The 15,634-nt window shown below is 43.7% G+C and overlaps 1 protein-coding gene across 1 annotated transcript; it reads right to left on the bottom strand.

Annotated features, from left to right (window-relative positions):
- Window positions 1–215: 215 nt before the first annotated feature.
- On the bottom strand, window positions 216–15,625 carry f7i (coagulation factor VIIi; the record flags this gene model as incomplete). Its single annotated transcript, XM_080421991.1, has 9 exons — window positions 216–453; window positions 5,677–6,016; window positions 6,238–6,358; window positions 8,630–8,739; window positions 9,983–10,120; window positions 11,863–11,976; window positions 12,807–12,831; window positions 13,053–13,216; window positions 15,568–15,625. 9 exons carry the CDS (start codon window positions 15,623–15,625, stop codon window positions 216–218), a joined length of 1,308 nt encoding a protein of 435 aa, XP_080278117.1.
- Between the last annotated feature and the right edge of the window lie 9 nt (window positions 15,626–15,634).

Genomic DNA, 15,634 nt, shown 5'->3' with positions numbered 1-15,634 from the left:
GTACTTTAAGTACATTTTGATGCCAATACTTTTGTACTTTTACTCAAGTAAATTTTGAATTCTGGACTTTTACTTGTAACAGAGTATTTCTATAGTGCAGTATTGGTACTTTTACTTAAGTAAAGAATTTGAGTACTTTTTCCACCACTGATCATCTAACACACATGAACCAATTAGACCAAATAACCCAAAAACGTTTTTTAAATGCTGGCGCCTCATTGGTTAGCCGTGCCACTCTTCATGGTGGCCGCCACCCAATCGATGAAGTGCGCCATGTCGGCGTACACCCCGTAATACCCAGGGTGCGGGCAGCCACGCCCCCAGCCCACCACGCCCATCAGGAAGTGGGTGGAGCCGTACAGGGTGACCAATGGGCTTCCGTCGTCTCCGCGGCACGCCTCCTGTTCTCCCTCCAGGTAGCCGGCGCAAAGCATGCCTTCTGTGAAGTTAAACCTGTTAAATACATATAAATATACATTAAATATTATGTCTGTGAAGTTAAACCTGTTAAATACATAAATATATACATTAAATATTATGTCTGTGAAGTTAAACCTGTTAAATACATAAATATATACTTTAAATATTATGTCTGTGAAGTTAAACCTGTTAAATACATATAAATATACATTAAATATTATGTCTGTGAAGTTAAACCTGTTAAATACATATAAATATACTTTAAATATTATGTCTGTGAAGTTAAACCTGTTAAATACATATAAATATACTTTAAATATTATGTCTGTGAAGTTAAACCTGTTAAATACATAAATATATACTTTAAATATTATGTCTGTGAAGTTAAACCTGTTAAATACATATAAATATACATTAAATATTATGTCTGTGAAGTTAAACCTGTTAAATACATAGAAATATACATTAAATATTATGTCTGTGAAGTTAAACCTGTTAAATACATAAATATATACTTTAAATATTATGTCTGTGAAGTTAAACCTGTTAAATACATGAATATATACTTTAAATATTATGTCTGTGAAGTTAAACCTGTTAAATACATATAAATATACATTAAATATTATGTCTGTGAAGTTAAACCTGTTAAATACATAGAAATATACATAAATATTATGTCTGTGAAGTTAAACCTGTTAAATACATACAAATATACTTTAAATATTATGTCTGTGAAGTTAAACCTGTTAAATACATGAATATATACTTTAAATATTATGTCTGTGAAGTTAAACCTGTTAAATACATAAATATATACTTTAAATATTATGTCTGTGAAGTTAAACCTGTTAAATACATATAAATATACATTAAATATTATGTCTGTGAAGTTAAACCTGTTAAATACATAGTTGATCTATAATCCGGAGTAACCACTTTCACTGTAACGGATACGGAAATAACCATCCATCCATCTTCAACCGCTTATCCGGAGTCGGGTCGCGGGGGCAACAGTTCCAGCAGAGAGCTCCAGACCTTCCTCTCCTGAGCAACATTAGCAACTTCCTCCTGGGGGATCCCGAGGCGTTCCCAGGCCAGTGTGGAGATGTAATCCGCCCATCTGGTCCTTGGTCTGCCCCGGGGTCTCCTCCCAGTGGGACGTGCAGCGAGGACCTCCCTAGGGAGACGCTCGGGAGGCATCCGTACTAGATGCCCGAACCACCTAAGCTGGCTCCTTTCCAAGCGAAGGAGCAGCGACTCTACTCCGAGTCTCTCCCGGGTGACCGAACTTCTCACCCTATCTCTAAGGGAGATGCCAGCCACCCGTCTGAGAAAACTCATTTCGGCCGCTTGTACCCGCGACCTTATTCTTTCGGTCATGACCCACACTTCATGACCATAGGTGAGAGTAGGAACGAAGATTGCTCGGAAGACCGAGAGCTTTGCCTTCTGGCTCAGCTCTCTTTTCGTCACCACAGTGCGGTACAGCGACTGCAATACCGCTCCTGCTGCTCCGATTCTCCGGCTGATCTCCTGCTCCGTCCTCCCCTCACTCGTGAACAAGACCCCGAGATACTTAAACTCCTTCACCTGGGGCAAAGCCTCATTCCCTACCCGGACTGCACAATCCACCGGTTTCCTGCTGAGAACCATGGCCTCAGATTTGGAGATGCTGATTTTCATCCCAGCCGACGCACACTCGACTGCGAACCGATCCAGTGAGAGCTGAAGGTCCCGGACCGATGGTGCCATCAGGACCACATCATCCGCAAAAAGCAGTGACGCAACCCTTAGCTCACCGAACCGTATACCCTCTCCGCCACGACTTCGCCTCGAGATCCTGTCCATGAAAATCACAAACAGGATAGGTGACAAGGCGCAGCCCTGTCTGAGACCAACCCCCACTGGAAAATAATCCGACTTACTGCCGAGCACACGGACACAGCTCTCACTTTGGGCGTACAGAGATTGGATGGCCCTCAACAAGGTCCCCCTCACCCCATATTCCCGCAGCACCTCCCACAGAAACTCCCGGGGGACCCGGTCATATGCCTTCTCCAAATCCACAAAACACATGTAGACCGGATATGCATACTCCCAGGCCCTCTCCAGGATCCCTGCCAGAGTAAAGAGTTGGTCAGTTGTTCCACGACCAGGACGGAAACCACATTGCTCCTCTTGAATCTGAGGTTCGACTATCGGCCGGACCCTCCTTTCCAGTACCTTGGCATAAACTTTCCCAGGGAGGCTGAGTAATGTGATACCTCTGTAATTGGCACACAACCTCTGGTCCCCCTTTTTGAAAAGTGGGACCACCACCCCAGTCTGCCACTCCCTCGGTACTGTCCCAGACTTCCACGCGATGTTGCAAAGACGTATCAACCAAGACAGCCCCTCAACACCCAGAGCCTTCAGCATTTCTGGACGAATCTCATCAACCCCCGGAGCTTTGCCACTGTGGAGTTGTTTAACTACCTCAGTGACTTCCTTCCGGGAGATTGACGCCGATCCCCCATCATCCTCAGGCTCTGCTCCTGTCAGGGAGGGTGGGTCTGATGTCATTGGGTTTAGGAGTTCCTCAAAGTGTTCCTTCCACCTCCCTACGACTTCCTCACTTGAAGTCAGCAGAGCCCCATCCTTGCTGTATACAGCTTGGATGGTTCCCCGCTTTCCCCTCCTGAGGTGCCGTATGGTCGTCCAGAACAACTTTGGTGCCGCCCGAAAGTCCTTCTCCATGGATTCCCCGAACTCCTCCCACACCCGCTGCTTAGCCTCCGTCACAGCTGTGGCTGCCGCCCTTCGGGCCTGTCGGTACCTTGCAACTGCCTCTGGAGTCCCCTGGGATATCATACCCCGATAGGCCTCCTTCTTCAGTCGGACGGCTTCCCTGACCACCGCTGTCCACCAGGGTGTTCGAGGGTTACCGCCCCTTGAGGCACCTAAGACCTTCTGACCACAGCTCACAGCCGCAGCTTTAGCAATAGAGGCTTTGAACATTGCCCATTCCTGTTCAATGCCCCCAACCTCCACAGGGATGCCAGAGAAGTCCCGCCGGAGGTGGGAGTTAAATTCCTTCCGAACAGAGGTCTCCTCCAAACGTTCCCAGTTCACCCGCACTACACGCTTGGGTTTGCCAGGTCTGTCCAGAGGCTTCCCCCGCCATCTGAACCAACTCACCACCAGATGGTGATCAGTTGACAGTTCCGCCCCTCTCTTCACCCGAGTGTCCAGAACATGCGGCCTCAGATCAGCTGATACGATTACAAAATCGATCATTGATCTTTGGCCTAGGGTACTCTGGTACCAAGTACACTTATGAGCATCCTTATGTTTGAACATGGTGTTTGTTATTGTCAGTCCATGACTAGCACAGAAATCCAATAACAAGCCACCACTCAGGTTCAGATCAGGGAGACCGTTCCTCCCAATCACGCCAGTCCAAGTATCCCCGTCATTGCCCACGTGTGCGTTGAAGTCCCCCAGCAAGACTATGGAATCCCCCACCGGAGCCCCATGCAGGACCCCATGCAGGGTATCCAAAAAGGCCGAATACTCTGAACTCTTGTTTGGCGCGTACGCACAGACAACAGTCAGAGTTTTCCCCCCATCAACCCTTAGGCGGAGGGAGGCGACTCTCTTGTCCACCGGGGTGAACCCCAACGTGATGGCACTCAACCGGGGGCTTGTGAGTATCCCCACACCCGCCTGAGACCTCACACCCTGAGCAACTCCAGAATAAAACAAGGTCCACCCCTTGTCCAGGAGTTTGGTTCCAGAGTCCTTGCTATGTGTGGAGGCAAGCCCCACCAGGTCTAACCGGTAGCGCTCTGCCTCCCGCACCAGCTCAGGCTCCTTCCCCACCAGCGTAGTTACGTTCCACGTCCCAAAAGTCAGCCTCTGCTGCCCCTGATTGGTCCGTCTGGAACCTCTGCTGTCACTGCCACCCATCTGATAGTGCACCCGACCCCACTGGTTCCGATCGCGGGTGGTGGGCCCACGTGGCGGCGAAGATCTGCCCACGTTCCTTCTTCGGGCTGTGCCCGGCCGGGCTCCGTGGTTAGCCCGGCCACCAGGCGCTCGCTGACGAGCCCTTCCTCCGGGCCTGGCTCCAGAGGAGGGCCCCGGGCTTCCTCCGGGCCGGGTCGCATCACTTCGTCTTGAATTGTCCATGAAGTGTTTGGTGAACCATTCTTAGTCTGGCCCCTCCCCCGAGACCACTTTGCCATGGGAGACCCTACCAGGAGCGCTAGGCTCCCGACAACACAGCTCCCAGGTTCATTGGGGCACACAAACCTCTCCACCACGGTAAGGTGATGATTCATTGGTGATGATTCATTGGATATATATATAATATATATATATATATATATATTTTCGGAAATAACCGTCATCCGAAAATGTCCTCCTCCGTCCACTCTCTGTCTATTGGTTTCCTGCAAATGCATCGAGTTATTTGTTTTGCCCTGGTTTCGACGAGGCAGTGTTTTCAATGGGCTCTGGCTAAGAGAGCGACAGTTCCGGTTTAACATTTTGTTCTCTGGACGACGATCAGTGTTCCCCTTTGTGTTTACCAACCGTCTGACAAGTGATCATAATGTATATAAATGTACTGTGGCCAGTTGGGGAGGTGGGAAAGACGTGCGTTTTTTTGACAAAAGATGCTATTTTCAGCGTGCCTGCGGCAAAAAAAGTTAGCCTGGTAAACCCCCTCCCTCCGGAAATCTCATTTGCATTTGATTTCAGGGAGGTCTGGGATTGCGCAGGGAGTAGAGATGCCCGAACACTGCGTGTTAGAACCAATCAGCGGCTGCTAGGGGCGGGATCATCCAATCACCTGCCTAGTAGCTTGAAAAAAAGAAAAACTGTCTGTCATCGATTCTGCGACCGGAGTCTCAGATGGGAAGTAGGCTGTGAAACAAATGTGTGTCGCAAGCTTCTTCCATTTGACGGTGTCAGGTTAAAAAAAAGTTACCTCACGGGTGAAATTCTTTTCGACTGGGGAGAGAATACACGGTGGATCGATGGATCATTATGGATCTACATTTTCTGTGACCAGTTGAAAAGGTTATAAAACACGAACATCTCTGTCAGTGGGTGAGTTTATTAATGTATAAACTCTGGCAGTGAGTTTATTAAACTCTGGCAGTGGTAAAAAATGATATATCTTGAAAACACATATTTTCTAATGGGGGGTACATAGTCTATTAATTGGGGGGGGGGGGTCCTTGACTGACACAGATAACGTTCACGTACCCGCTGGTCTGGGAGCAGTCCTGATTGGACAGGATGGGGACGGACAGCCGCCTCATCAGCGGCGAGGTGGGCGAGTCTGGTTTGGCGTTGCCCCCGGCGGTGCGGCGGCCCCAGCCGCTGACGGTGTGGAATCGAACCGGCGACAGCTCGCGCCGGACGAAGCCGGCGTCCCTGGGCAGGCAGACGGGCAGGGCGTGGCGGCCCAGCGTAACGGGCCGGGCCAGACGCAGCACGGCCAGGTCGCCCTCGCCCGTCTCCTGGGAGTAGAGGTCGTAGGGCGTGGCCGTCGCCACGGCGACCGTCTGCTCCGTCCCCTCGTCCACGTCCAGGTCGTGTTCCCCTGGAAACCAAACCAATCAGCTTAAAGGAACACTTCACCCATTTACAACCGCATCTTCATTTAATTGGTCACACGCACACACACACACACACACACACACACACACACACACACACACACACACACACACAGGCGCGCGCACACACACACACACACACTCAGGCACACACACACACACACACACACACACACACACACACACACACACACAGGCTAGTTACCTGCCACCACAGTGATGTTGTCGGGGTGGTTGTCATGGATACAGTGAGCAGCGGTGACGACCCACTCTGAGCCCACCAGAACTCCCCCACAATGCACTGCTCCATGGAGCTTCACCACAACCTACACACGTAACACACAACCATACAATGAAATACACAACCTACACACATAACACACAACAATACAATGAAATACACAACCTACACACAACACACAACAATACAATGAAATACACAACCTACACACATAACACACAACAATACAATGAAATACACAACCTACACACATAACACACAACAATACAATGAAATACACAACACCACAACCTACACACATAACACACAACAATAATAAATAATATCGTTTATTGTCCCCAAAGGGAAAATTGTCTTCACAGGTCTGTTCGTTACAACAAAAACAACAAAACAAACATAACACAAAGACAAAGACATGAGGTCCCCACTGTACACAGAAAACCCTCTTATGGACGGGGCAGTTTGTTTAATGCCGCGATGGCTGAGGGGACAAAATACAATGAAATACACAACACCACAACCTACACACATAACACACAACAATACAATGAAATACACAACACCACAACCTACACACATAACACACAACAATACAATGAAATACACAACACCACAACCTACACACATAACACACAACAATACAATGAAATACACAACACCACAACCTACACACATAACACACAACAATACAATGAAATACACAACACCACAACCTACACACATAACACACAACAATACAATGAAATACACAACACCACAACCTACACACATAACACACAACAATACAATGAAATACAAAACCTACACACGTAACACACAACCATACAATGAAATACACAACACCACAACCTACACACATAACACACAACAATACAATGAAATACACAACACCACAACCTACACACATAACACACAACAATACAATGAAATACAAAACCTACACACGTAACACACAACCATACAATGAAATACACAACACCACAACCTACACACATAACACACAACAATACAATGAAATACACAACACCACAACCTACACACATAACACACAACAATACAATGAAATACAAAACCTACACACGTAACACACAACCATACAATGAAATACACAACACACAACAATACAATGAAATACACAACACCACAACCTACACACATAACACACAACAATACAATGAAATACAAAACCTACACACGTAACACACAACCATACAATGAAATACACAACACCACAACCTACACACATAACACACAACAATACAATGAATACAATGAAACACACAAGCAATACACAACGCCAGGATAGGATGAAAACCAGCTGCCTGTGTCCATTAATACATTTCCAATTCCGTTGTATGAGTGGGACAGTACAGGGTTGGTCCAAAGACAGATAACCCTCAGTAATCAATAAAGCTCTGATAAAAAAAATCTGAAATTCCAGCATCATCTTTTTACCTCGGTAAAGGTGAGTGAGCAATGTTCAGTAGAAAGGGCTTCTATAATATCCATTCCAAGTTTTATTAGTCTTTGTTTGTGAGGTTAAACTGTAAACAAACTTCTTATTCTCTTCATTACACGTGAGAGTCGGCTATTCACTTTATTAACCTTTAATCGTGTGGTGTGAGGGACTCGCTTGAGCTGATCAACAAGTTGTCATGCAGTCGCGCCGCCTTGTCAGCTTGTAGATCTGTCCCTTAACACATTGACCGCCGGGCCCGTAGTTCTACGGGCCATTAAATCCAACGGTAAAGCGCCGATCCCGTAGCCTACGGGCTGTGGTGCTTTTTCCTTTTTTTAAAAAAAAAAAAAACTTTTTTCAATTTTCTAGTACGGCACATTTCATTGTAACACCACCGGAAACAGAATTATTTGGGATCCGGTTTTGACGATCACGCCGGCTCCCATTCTAAAGCGCACACTGAGACGCCATTTTCTTCGATTGTAGTTTTTCTCCTCGCTGATCACTGTTTAACATAAACCGTTCTAACTCAAACATGGATGCCCCGTTTGACACGTGGTTTGGACTGGTACACGCAGGGAGATGTCCGCGATGTTTACAAACAGTGCACAGATCAATCTTAAGGATTTTAACGAGGTCTATGGCGACGTGAAAAAAACAAAAAACAACAATAAAACGTTGGCACTGGTGAGTACATTATGAGATTAACCTCTGGCTGTCAATGTGTTAAGAGCGATGACGTATTTTGACAGTTTCCGGGTTGCCTTTTAAGGTCTTAAATGGGGCGTGGAGCAATGCAAATGATTCTACACGTGAACGCGCCTCTGACTGTGAGGAAGACCGGCGACATATCAGAGATTTACACACCGGTTGGTGAATCAGGTGCCATTGTCTTACCTGCCATGGACATTGTCCTTTAGGACACTGGCGTCCTCCCACCAGTCTGGTGTGTGTCTGGACAGACTGGCTCTGCTCATCCGGAGGGATCTGACCACATGGGAACTGGACTACAATGGATTACATCAACAGCATGGTAAAACATTACATACAGTAAATACATTCTGGTTGATGGAAAGAGTATCGGCTTATTTATGCCTCTCCTTTATATGAGTCATTCTGTTTAACAGAGAGAAGCTGTAATCATCAGATCACATCGGATTACATTTGATTACATTAGACCAGGGGTCTTCAACAGGGGGTCCGGGACCCCTAGGGGGTCCTCGGAGCTACTATAGGGCGTCCGTCAAATCTTTGTGTGATATGATTTTTTTTTCTTTACCTTAACCACTTGAACCCTAGCATCACTTTTCTGAGGGGAACATTAGCCGAAAATAGCAGATCTACAAGCTCTCAACGCCTCACGCTGCGAGGCGTTGAGAGCTTGTAGATCTGCTATTTTTGGCAAAGAGGCTATAGGTGTAGAGGGGAAAAAAGAGCAGAGTAAGTAAAAAAAAAACTTTAATCTGAAACACAATTGTATTCAATATAGAGGGGGTCCCTGCTTCATCTCTCTCTCAGCTAGGGGGTCCTTGGCCTGAAAACGTTGAAGACCCCTGATGTAGAGCACAGATCGGATTAGATCTAATCAGTTCAGATTAGATATGATATTAGATCATTTTAGATCAGATTATATTAGATCAGGTTAGATTAGATCAGGTTATATTAAACATATGATCTGATTAGATTAGATTACGTCAGATCAGACAAATCAGATTAGATCAAATCTGATTATATGAGATCAGATCATATTCTATTAACCCATTAAAACCTGGGACTTATCTGTGTCATTTTTAGATTTGAGCTAAAAAGCCATATTTTACACTTTTGGCTATTCAAAAATAGCAGATCTACAAGCTCATAGCGCGGCACCGAGTGCCGTGCTACGAGCTTGTAGATCTGCATTTTTTTTTTTTATCGTGAAAATGTTTGCAAATCTTTGAATATATATTGTTTTAAAGCAAACATTTTTAACTCAAATCTTTGCTTCTGGGGGTCCCTGGAACAACATACTTTGAGATGGGGGTCGGCGGCCAAATACATATAATGTTGGGGGTCCTTGACATGAAAAAGTTTTAGCACCACTGATATAGAAACATAAGTTTTTTTCAGAATACTGTTGGGATTTAGAAGACATTTGTAGAATCGGCTTCAGGTCTTAATGGGTTGAATCAGATTAGATCAGATCAGATCAGATCAGATCAGATCAGATTAGATTAGATTAGATTAGATTAGACAGGTAGACGTTCTCACCCTGTGCGACACACTCTCGTCCGCCCTCCCCCAGGGCGAAGCCGTCGGCACAGGAACACTTCCTGCGAGCTCCAGAACCGTCGCAGAAGTGTTGACATCCTCCATTCAGGTACAGACACTTCAGAGTGTCCTCAAACACTGAAACACAGCAAAACACCTGCAACTGTTACACTGAAACATAGCAAAACACCTGCAACTGCTACACTGAAACATAGCAAAACACCTGCAACTGCTACACTGAAATGCAGCAAAACACCTGCAACTGTTACACTGAAACATAGCAAAACACCTGCAACTGCTACACTGAAATGCAGCAAAACACCTGCAACTGTTACACTGAAACATAGCAAAACACCTGCAACTGCTACACTGAAACGCAGCAAAACACCTGCAACTGTTATAATAACTTGCAACTACAACCGCTGCAAAAATGTAAGTAATACTGTATGCATGAATGAATTTGTGGTTGGCCGAAATTATATCGATTTTATTTTATGTAGGAATCATTAAAGGGAACCGTTAAGGTATTTAACTGTTAAGAGGGAATTGTCAATAAACCGGAATCGTTAAAATTCTACATTGCTTGATGAGAGCTCAAATATTTTCAACTTAAGGGAATATAGGCACCTTGGCGTTTTCAGCTGAGGAAAAAAATCCTCGGTTGACACTCAGTTGAGTGTCTCATCTCTGAGGCTGGATTTGGTAAAATAGTGTCTCATCTCACTTAGAATGGTAGATATTTTCATAAAGCCCTCGACCAATAAGAACGCAGAGGAGGCTTGGCCTCTGATAACCCATATGGTTGCATATGGTTGTATGTAAATACCTCCAGTTCCCACTGTCCTATAGGTCCCAAACTCGGTGGGTAGTCTTAGGGGGCCAATGGGAACGGACTGCCACAGGTGGCTACGTTTTCCTCTGTATTCTTATTGGTTTTATGTAAATATTTCCTGTCCTAAGCGAGATTAGACACTCAACCACCTCTAATGATGTGTAACAAAACCTGCAACAGCCTCAGACATAAGACACACAAACCACTTGTGAGCTGGTAGATCAGCTATTTTCAATCCCATAGCCTGGATGTTCGTAACCCATAGCTTATTATGGTGATGGTGAGGTCATCTATCCCATAGCCTGGGTGGGCCAATATGTATCCCATAGCCCAGAAGGACAGATATGTATGCCATAGCCCAGATGGATGGATATGTATCCCATAGCCCAGAAGTACAGATATGTTCCTCTGGGTATTTATTACCTGAGGACCAAATGTTTCCACTCGTATAGTAGAATTTAAGAAATAGACATTGGTGAGGACAATGTACCTGGTCCTCTGTCCTCACAAGAGAAAGTGTTGTTTTATAGTTTACAACTAGGAACAGATTGAGGTTGGGGTTGGGTTTAGCATTAGACATATAGAGGCTAGGTTCATGGATTAGAATTAGACTTAATACCTGATTCACACTTAGTTGTGCGCTGGTGTCGTGCACCCAAATATAGCCGATCTACAAACTCACAGCGCGTTGTTGAAGATCTTGTTGTAGAGCTTGTAGATCGGCCATTTTCCGGCTTTGTGTGTGTATTGTGTTGTACCTGTTTGACAGTACTTCCCCTCGTAGCCCTCCAGACATTGTGTGTGTGTGTGTGTGTGTGTGTGTGTGTGTGTGTGTGTGTGTGTGTGTGTGTGTGTGTGTGCGTGTGCGTGTGTGTGTGTGTGCGTGTGCGTGTGTGTGTGTGTTGTACCTGTTTGACAGTACTTCCCCTCGTAGCCCTCCAGACATTGTGTGTGTGTGTGTGTGTGTGTGTGTGTGTGTGTGTGTGTGTGTGTGTGTGTGTGTGTGTGTGTGTGTGTGTGTGTGTGTGTGTGTGTGTGTGTGTTGTACCTGTTTGACAGTACTTCCCCTCGTAGCCCTCCAGACATTGACAGGTGTAGACATGGTCAGTGTAGATGCAGGTTCCATTGTTGAGACAGGGATTCACCAGGCACGGCTCACGAGCTGCACGTGAAAAACACTGTTCATTCAGACGACTAAAACTATGAGCTGTGCGTTGACCCCCTCCTCCTGTCACTGAGGAAAACTAAACAAAAACTAAATAATAAACTAAACTAAAACTATGACTAAATATAATATATGACTAAATAGTGTTCCAGTAGAACTAAGACAAATCAGTTCATGCTTGGACGAGCATGGGTGTCACGCTCCGAAAATAGTCGATCTACAAACTCACAAACGTGTCCCTCTGTGACGCATTGTGAGCTTGTAGATCGGCTATATTTCAGCACACAGCTAGGTATAGATCAGGCATTACGACGCCATCATAAGGCCGGCCAAGATGCATTTTAGTCTAAAAAACTAGACTACAACTAAAACATGTCAGATGAAATGACAAAAAACTAAATGGATTTTATTCAAAAGACTATGACTATAGTATCAGACAAAACTGCCGGTTTCATTTATTAGGCCTATATGCACACATTAGTTTCAAACAACTTAAATGTAGTATATTTGACAGAAAAATATTTTTTTCCCCCCAGCTTCTACATCTAAATATAAATATTCCAAACATCTTATGCATTTGTATATATATATATTTGAAGCTTCTAAACTCATAAAACACTAAATAAATAGGCCACTATAAATATTAAATACCAGCCAATACTCATTATGTTGATATCGGTTCAATAATGATATTTAATTTAAGGCCGAAATGACCTATACCGATATGATGACTGATACACCGTGCACACAGTGCATGTGTGTTTATTTTCTGTTTGGATTTGGTCAAAAAAAAAATCTTATTGATAATACATAATCAAATCTCTCACCGTGGTACGTCTTCCAAAACTGCAACTGTAAAACAAAGTTTAGTTAGAGATTTACACAAATGTAATATTGTATATTTTCAATTATGTGTCACACATTTGTTTACAAAAATTTCCCCAAAAAATAAACAGACATTATTTTTAAATATATTGTTTCAATAATAAAGTAATTATACATTACTAATATATTTACTAAATAATATTAATAATAATAATAATAATAATAATAATAATAATAACAATACTAACTGTTTGGTCGTCGTTTTCAAACACTTCTCGGGCCTCCTCATAGTCACAGATCTCCTCGATGCATTCTCTCTCCAGGTTGCCAGGCTTCAGCTCCTCCAGGAAGCCTGTGTTAGCACGCCTGGTCCTGTGTAGCATCCTGTTAGCATCATGCTGCTGTAAAAACACTGTACACATTACACACAGTGTGTTAGCATCACTGTGTTAGCATCACTGTGTTAGCATCATGCTTCTGTAGAAAGGCGTATACGCCTAAGGCGTATACGCCTAAGGCGTATGCTCGTGTCCTTTTTGCAGACTTCAGTTCTGCTTTTGATACTGTAAGCCCTTTGTTACTTATCAAAACGCTAAATAACATGAATGTAAATCCATTCATCATTAGATGGTTCTATTCCATGTTAACAAACAGATCTCAACAGGTAAAGGTGAACTCAGTACTCTCAAGCTCTAAATTGTGTAGCACAGGTGTGCCACAAGGGGGGGTGAGTTCGCCATTTCTTTTCACTGCCTACACAAACGACTGCAGAAGCAGTCAGCCAAACAACTTCATCTTGAAATTTTCTGATGACACTGTTATAGTCAGCCTGTTGAGGGGTGTTGAACACCCTGTGGGTTATATCAGTGAGATCAATAACTTCAAAGACTGGTGTGATAATAGCCACCTTATGTTAAACACCACAAAAACCAAAGAGATGATCTTCGATCCAAAAGGTGTCCATATCCATGACCCAGTGGTCATGGGGGGCACGCAAATTGAGCAGGTTGTATCATATAAGTACCTGGGGATCCAAATGGACAACCAGCTCAAATGGAACGTCCATGTGGACTATCTGTGTGCCAAATTGGCACAACGCTTGCACTTTCTCCGCAGGCTCAGGCTCTTTGGTGTGAGCAAGGGAGTTATGTCAACCTTCCATGATGCAGTGCTAGGTAGCATTATTAGATATGGCATGTCAGCTTGGTTTGGGACACTCTCTGTTCAGCTCAAATCTAGAATAGCCAAAATGGAAAAAACAGCTATGAAGGTAATTGGTAGGAAAGATTCTCCATCTCTTCAGATAATCTTTGAGAAAACGGTGCTCAGTCTGTCAAAGAGAGTGTTGTCTGACCCTTCACATTTATTATTTTCAGAGTATGAGCTGTTACCCTCTGGTAGACGCTACAGAGCGTGTCATTGCAAGAGCAACCGCTTCAAACTTTATTTTCTTCCCACTTCAATTGTCCTACTAAATAACCACCATGTAGTTCATAGTTCTTAGTGGGAAGGGGACTTATTGACCTCTTCAGTTTTTATTTCATTTATACCTGTGATACTATAAACTGTAAATCCTCTAGTACTTGTATTTATATACTTCCACTGATTGCATTTTTGCACTGATCTCTTGTGATACTCTGATACTGTACTTGTACATTGTTGCTATTTGTGTATTGACTTTGTGTATTGTTCTGTCTGTTTTAAAAAAGCGTTATGTACTATTGCACTTTTGCCCAAGACAAATTTCCCCTTGTGGGAGAATAAAGTATATCTCATCTCATCATCATCTCATCTCATCTCATCAGAAACACTGTACACATTACACACAGTGTGTTAGCATCACTGTGTTAGCATCACTGTGTTAGCATCATGCTGCTGTAAAAACACTGTACACATTACACACAGTGTGTTAGCATCACTGTGTTAGCATCATGCTGCTGTAAAAACACTGTACACATTACACACAGTGTGTTAGCAGCACTGTGAGCTTGTAGATCTGCTATTTTCAAACATTTTAGTACTTTTACTTTGGGTACTTTAAGTACATTTTTATACCAATAATTTTGGTCTAAGGGGTTAAGCTTAAGTGATATTGATACATTCCAAACATCATCAAAGCATTCTGAGGCACTCCTGGACCCCTGGACTGCCGTCACGGCACCCTACTTTGAGAAACCACTGCCAGAGATCCACACGGTTACTGCCAGGGTTCACATGGTTAAACACGGCTGGACAGTGTAAACAGAAAAAAAGGGCAATTAACCCATTTAATTCGGGAACGCATAATTACTGTGTTCAATTTAGATCTTTAGTTATAACCATTATTTTATACTTTGGCTATTTTAAATCTTGAAAATGTGTGGAAATCTTTGAAAATATATATATTTTTAACATTTTAACTTAAATCTTTGCATCTGGGTATTCTACAAATGTCTTTTAAATCCTAACAGTTTTTTGGAAACAATGTTGCTATAATATCAGTGGTTCTCAAACTTTTGTCATGTCAAGGACCCCCAAAATGATATGTATTTGGCCGTGGACCCCATCTCAAAATATTTTGTTCCAGGGACCCCCCAGAAGCAAAGATTTGAGTTAAACATGTATAGATAGATACATTCAAAGATTTGCACACATTTGCATTTTTTCAAAAAATAACGCTCATAGCTATATGAGCTTGTATATCTGCTATTTTTGAATATCCCAAAGAAATCTTAAAGTGACAGCGATGCGTTCCCGGTCTTAATGGGTTAAATAAGAACATACCTTCTGCAGAAAGCAGATGGATGAAGGAGCAGAGAACGAAGGCAGGTTTCAGCAGCATGGTGACTCT

Source organism: Gymnoscopelus braueri (genome assembly GCF_963280865.1).
Source record: "Gymnoscopelus braueri genome assembly, chromosome: 24".
Taxonomy (NCBI): Eukaryota; Metazoa; Chordata; class Actinopteri; order Myctophiformes; family Myctophidae; genus Gymnoscopelus; species Gymnoscopelus braueri.
This window is presented reverse-complemented; position numbering and strand designations above follow the sequence as displayed.